Below are 7,230 nucleotides of genomic sequence, written 5' to 3'. Positions count from 1 at the left end.
GTTCCAGATCTGAGGATCCTTAAAGTTTTGGTCCCATGCACAAGCTTTGAGTGCACATTTGCTATGTTTTTTTACCTAAAATGGAAGGGACATGCATGTCCATAAAGCTATGATTTTTATGGTCAATTAGGTGTAGGAAACCCTTCTGGAAACTTTGGAGGAGTAACTCCAGTGATTAAGTGCTTAATGGGTGTTTACATGTCTTGAGTTGCCTTTAAGGATTTAGGGTTTGAGATATTGACTTATTGAGATGTCTTAATGGATAAAGTTGGAAACTTTATCCATCAAGACCACTGGAAGGACCATATATAAGCTTTGGAGCTCTTGGAATTGTTGGAAAATAGCTTAATATGTTAAGTTGTTCAAACCAATCCCCACGGCGTGGCCTTTGGCGTGGTGACTGGGTAATGACTCGACTGTTTTGTTTTTACGCTGCCACGATGTGGCCAATGGAAGGACATGATGTAGCAATTCGTTGATATAATTTTTGGGCTGTTGACCTTGAGGATTGACCTTTGATTGTTGACTTGTTGACCTGGGTCGACTTTCGGTCAAGATTACTGGATCTAGTGTGTAGACTAAGGTTAGACCTTGTATGTTTTGATAAGAGTGTTGTAGCATCTGTTGCGAGGCATTGAGTCGTGGTTTAGCTGATCTCGTGAGTCAGATGAGTCTTATCACTATACTATGTAGGATGTTAGATGTCTTTGTGACTCTTGCATGTGTATGCTGAGCTAGGCTCATTTATTGTATGTTGGGTTGGGCCCATTGGTATGCACGTTGGGCAGGGCCCATTTCCATGTTGGGTTGGGCCCATTTGCATGTCAGACTGGGCATGTTGTATGGTATGTGGTATTTTGGGGAACTCACTAAGCTTTGTGTTTACGGTTTGTGGTTTAAATATTTTTCAGGTACTTCCAGTTCCAAAGGGAAGGGTCCAACGTGATCGCACAGCATCCCCCAGAGTTTATTATGCATTGGATAATTGTGATTTTTACTCTGATGTTTTGAGAATGCTATTAATTTTGTTATCTTTTGGAACAAATGAATGAATGGTCGATTGACTAAAAAAAAGAATTTTTTACTTTAGATTTTTGGGACGTTAGACTTTGTAAGAAATTCATTGGAGTACTAGGAATTCCTTAGGCTGCTAATGGAACCATGACTTTTGATAAAACTCATGTAACGATTTTCTTCCCATCGATCCAAGCTTATATAATTAGGTGGATTATAGAAAACATTCCTGGGGGGAGGGGGAATACTCATCAAGTCTCAAAGGTCACAGAATGGTCCAACTCTTGAACTGTTAATTATTTATTATATATAACTAGACTCAAAATGTAGAAATTTAAACAGATAATACTTGGAAAATTGACTCGCTTTATTTTAACAGAAATAACTCAGGAGATAAATCGTCACTAGTATTTTTTTTATTGGGATTAGTTATTCACAAATCAAAACTTATTATGTTCCAAAAACTACACAATGTTGTGTTTTTGTCTCATGATTTCACTAGAACTGGGAAACCACAAATACTCTATAACAAATTAGGTTAACTAAATCTTAGAGTTCTCATTAAATCATCTCACACAACACTAGCAAACTAGTTCTAACGCAATAATATCAAAATTTTAAAATGTACTAGATTTTTCAAATTAGACTATTTTTGCAAGTCTATATAATATACTTAAAAATTTTAAAATCTACCATTTTTCAATAATTAAACTCTTTAAAGTTTGAAATCCTTTTTCGACCATCTACCCCACATTTATTTCATATAGTGCCCATATTGTATGCATAAAATAAAATAAAACAAATAAAAGCAAATAAAAAGAAGAAAAAGAAACAGACTCCCCTGGAGTAGTAGTGGCGAGATCTACTTGATTGTTGTGGGAAAAACGTTGACACCTCAAATTTTTAAGCTGGAAACTGGATTTTTCTGCTTCTTAATATGCCGGAAAATGATCAAGATCACCAACTTCTGAAATATGGCGCAAAAGAGTAGAAACTTCTGAAATATGGCGCAAAAGAGTAGAAAAAGTTGAAATGAACAGTAGTCATGACATGGGAAAGTGTCGACCATGTCACAGTGTCTCATATAGGAATCCACCATCACGATGAAAAACTCCGCCATGACGTGGGAATGTGTCAACTTATTATTTATATAAAATAAGTTTTATATGATTATGGGTTGTTATATAAAAACATTCTATTTTAAATCTAAAATAAATAAAAATATTGATTTTCTATTGAGTGACTACATTAATAATCAAGTGATGTATTTGTAACTAAAACATTCGTTTTGATTATTTATTTGATAACTCATTGCCAAAAAAATCTTTTGTATTTTACTTCAATATTTTTTATTTTCTTTTTCAAAAAAAGTCATATTATTTTGTCAAAACTAAAACTTTTATTAAAACTAAATTTTTATTAAAACTATATATGAGTATTAATGTACTACTACATTGAAGTTTTAATTTAATATACTACTTTTTTAATTTTAAATAAAGGTTATATAGAATTAAACCATTTTCTATTTATGATACTTAATTGATATTTATGATATTTAATTATAAGTCTCTAATATTTATGTGTATTAGTTATATAAAATAAATTATATAAAACAATGAGTTATTATATAAAACATTATGTTTAAATATAAAAAATAAATAAAAGTTATGATTCGCTATTAATTTAAATGTATTAATAATTAAATGACCTATTTACAACCTAAAACATTGGTTTATATTATTTATTCCACAATTCATTGTCATATGATCCAGATGTAGCAGACCAAAAATATGGTAAGATAAATGGTCATACCCTAATCTTATAATAGTTATGTAATTTATGTATACTTATTATTTAAAAAGTCTCATACACCAATTGTACATAGAGGTACAAAAATAGCAAAATTTATATATATAAGATGTCATTCAAATTAATATGGTTCAAGATAAGCTATATCTCTTGAATCATATTCATTTGAATGACATCTTTTATATATATATATATATATATATATATATATATATATATATATATATATATATATATATATATATACACGTTTTGCTATTTTTGTACCTCTATGTATAATTGGTGTATGAGACTTTTTAAATAATAAGTATACATAAATCACATAACTATAGTATTTGTGGGTATGACCATTTACTTTACCATATTTTTGGTGCGCCACATCAGGATCATATTATTTTCTTTTCACTCTCCTCCCCCCCCCCTCTTTTAAATGATAAGAAATGGTCGTTCATCATCATCTCTCACTTTATTTATTTATTATGAGTCAAAAATAGAGATTGTACAAGTTTTATTGATGGATGTACAAATGGATGAAGCCATGTTTGAAGGGTTAGAAGATTGATCATTTGAGAATGAGGAGCAACACATGGGGTAAAACCGTCTCATGCCGGAGGTGGACACCGCATCACCACACACCGGTCGGGATGGTGTTCACTACTGTATCACACTGACAGATCATCAAACCATAGCATGTTGTGGTGGTGCTCCTATCAGGCCATCCGTTATACCCACCACTAACCACTATAGTGATGGGTGCCACATCATCACCACATTCTCTACCACTAACCATGAGATACCTACCACTAAACACACCACTCCACCTCATTTTTTTTAATTGAATTTAAATAAAAAATACATAAAAAAATCATATAGTTGTGTTTAAAATACTAACTTTCATTAACTTAAAATACCAAATTACATTATTTAAAATACAAAAAATAAAAAAAACATTAAAAATAAAAATACAACTTCAAACTACATTACTTAATTAACCTAGAATAAAAAAAACATTACAGTAACTTAAATAACCTAAATTAAAAAACAAACAAACAAACATAAGTAAAAAAATAAAAATAAAAAACTAATCTTCGTTCATATTGAGTTGGTACAAATGATCCACGACATCTTCTCGAAGATTGAAACACGTTTCGCTTTTATGAATTTCAACAACTCGTGATAAAAATTCATCCGTTGGATCGTACGTGCAAATCGCTCGACCTTGATCTTCAATGATCATATTATGCACTATAATACATGCTAGGACCATTCATTTAATTCTATCCTTATCCCAAAGTCGTGTAGCGTATTTCACTACATGTCACGTCTGCTTGAGGACTCCTAATGACTTCTCGATATCCTAACTCGTTGATTCCTGTCTGTTTGTGAACAACTTTGCATTTTCACTTCGAGGAACCGAATATGCCTTCATAAGGGTAGAATAATCTGGGTATATCCCATCACAAAGGTAGTAACTGTATTTGTACGAATGTCCGTTCACCGTGAACGTCATATCAGGTGCTTTGCCGGTCCAAAGATCGTTAAAAAGTGGAGACTGACCAAGAACGTTAATGTCGTTGTTAGACCCCGCGACTCCAAAAAAAGAATGTCATATCCATAAATCGTAAGATGTGACAGCTTCTAGGATTATACTTGGTTCACCTATATCTCCTCGAGTGAATTGACCACGCCATGCATTTGGACATTTTTCCCAAGCCACATGAGTACAATCTAGACTGCCAAGCATAACCGAAAATCCATGCCTCTCTTCATGAGTCGAATATAATCTCTCGATATCACGTGGAGTTGATTTACGTAAATATTCTTGATGAAAAACCTCATACACACATGCACAAAACCAATCTACACAATCAATTGCGGTCCTTTCAGATATTTTGAAGTATTCGTCAGATGCATCAAATGTTATACCGTATCTCAAATACCTAAGCGCAGCTGCATACTTTTGTATACTACTAAAACCTATTCTTCCTCTAGCGTCGGGTTTTTGTTTGAAAAAATCATAACGAGCTTCTAAAGCATTATTAATACATAAAAATATAGCCTTATTTAGACGGAAACGACGTTCGAATGCGTCATCATTGTAAAGACAATTATCGGCGAAGTAATCACGTACCAATAAGTCGTGTGCGGCTTGACGATCACGATGGACGACCGCCCTTGTACGAGCAACATTCAAACTTTCTTCATCGTGAATGTGTTGCACAACATTGAAGAATGTCGAAATGAATTCCCCATCATCATCCAAGTCAAAAAATTTTAACACTTCCAAATCCTCCATGTGTTTTTGGTTTAGAATGAGAGTAAAATGTGAGGATTTTATTAGATTTATATAGGTATTATGCTTTTGAAAAAAAAAATTAAAAATTAAAAAAAATTAAAGCTTAACAAATTGACCGTTGAATGGTCAAAAGAAAGGAAAACGATTTGATTGGGCGTTTCATTTCGTCGTCGGGAACATGGACCATAACGACCACGATCGACCACGACCGGCCGGGATGGTGTGCACGATCGTGGTCGTGGTCCACCTCAACCACAGGTCACCTCGTTGCACGTATACCGGAAGGCCCAGTGGAAATTTTCATATACAACTCAAGGATCACATTGGTAAAGCACAACTTCCGACATAAAGCGAATATGACGTCACGTGTTTTATGTCACTTACGTGTCCATCGTATTATGAATTTATGCTGATAAATTACAATATGAAATCAAAATTTAGGTTTCCGGATGTTTATTAAATGGTAAATATGTATATAGAAAGTGAAATGTTTGTATAAAAATAAAATTCCGAGGTGGTAAGTATGTGGATGGATAATGGTGAACTGAGTCCATCCAGGAGGATGGTGATTAGGACACAAGTCAGCATCAGGTGCAGCCACGTCGACCGGTTCAACCCCACGGTGTCACTCTCTGTGTGCTGGATTCCAATCGGATAACTAGTCATCATTCCATGTGGACTCCACACAGACACACATCATATTCTTCCAAGTCAATATTTATAGTTAATTATCCAAGCAAACCCTACATTTTTCGTCTGGTTGCATCTTTAGTCCTCCATCAACTATTTTCGTTGTTTAATATCTTACCTTTATCAATATTGATTTTCAACCACGAGAACTAGAATAAGGTTTGCTTTTACATTTGTAATATTTTATTTTCTTCTTAGTTTGATTAAATATTGTTTTTCTTAAAAGTTGAAAATCTAATTTACTATTTTTAATTTATTTGGGCATATTTTAGTTAGATTATTAAATATACAAATCATAAAACAACAGAACTTGATATTTGTCTTCTTTGAAAAATTTAGGCATGATAATTTGATGGGTTAGTTTTTAAAATATATTATTTTTAATACAATCGAAAAAAGTGTTATGAAAGATAAACTAAATTATTGCTTTATAAATTATGCTCTTTAGTATTTATCAAGTTTCTAAAAAGCTCGTTATGGCTTCGTCATGGTCCGCCATGGCTCCAAGTCTTGTATCTGTCATCAAATTTTACCAAAATGTCGCCTTAATTCATATATGTATATAAAAATAAATAATAGTAGAAAATACATATAAAAATATTAATTATATACAAAATTGCCGTGTTAAGTCAGGCCTTACAAACGACATGGTTCGCCAAGGCTCGGAAAAGCTTGAGGTTTGACATTGTCGTAAAGTCACGTCTTACGTTATTTAGAACATTGGTATTTATGGTCAAACTTGTCATCGAGATCCATGGAAAGAGTTTATTTAGGGGTGGTAAATCGGACGTTCGTGTCGTGTTTTTGTCTGACACGACACGACAGAGTTTTATATAACACGACACGACACGATGTCATGTTTTTTTAAAATAACACGAAAACGAACCAATTAAAAAATGACAAACACAACGCAACACGACAAAGATAACATAACATAATAATTAGTTTATTTAATTAATACTTAATCATACATAATACGACAAACATGAAAAATACGATAAACGAATGCTAAATTGTGTCAATTTCGTTTCGAATTTTGAACAAGAACACGACATCGTGTTTTTTACACTTGACACGAACACGAATTCGAATTTCAGTTTCGTCCTAATTTCGTTTCGTGTTGCGTATTTTTGTCGTATAGTATCATCAATTGTCACCCCTAAGTTCATTTATAATAAAGCTCCCCGGTATGGGTGAGATTTCTATGCGTGAAATCCTAGTCTAGTAGGTGTGTTGTGGATTGGTTATCTTAACGGTCGATTAAAGGCAATGTGATTGGTGGGGTTTTTGTGACTGTTTGAAAGGACCGTTGGGCAATGAAAAAAATAATAATATTATGTTTTAAAATAAAAACCAAACCTCATTTATTTATAAATATCAACACTTATATATATTTTTTCACACTACAAACATATTCTTTA

At 32.9% G+C, this 7,230-nt stretch overlaps 1 protein-coding gene across 1 annotated transcript; it reads right to left on the bottom strand.

Annotated features, from left to right (window-relative positions):
- Positions 1–4,180: 4,180 nt before the first annotated feature.
- LOC145158583 (uncharacterized) lies at positions 4,181–5,119 on the bottom strand. The gene is made up of 2 exons (XM_079077462.1): positions 4,474–5,119; positions 4,181–4,413 (listed from the first exon to the last, which is right to left on the bottom strand). The coding sequence occupies exons 1-2, from the start codon at positions 5,117–5,119 to the stop codon at positions 4,181–4,183; spliced, it is 879 nt and encodes a 292-aa protein (XP_078933588.1).
- Between the last annotated feature and the right edge of the window lie 2,111 nt (positions 5,120–7,230).

Source organism: Lactuca virosa, chromosome 2 (assembly GCF_052849685.1).
Source record: "Lactuca virosa cultivar CGN04683 chromosome 2, Lactuca_virosa_CGN04683_v6, whole genome shotgun sequence".
Classification (NCBI taxonomy): Eukaryota; Viridiplantae; Streptophyta; class Magnoliopsida; order Asterales; family Asteraceae; genus Lactuca; species Lactuca virosa.
This window is presented reverse-complemented; position numbering and strand designations above follow the sequence as displayed.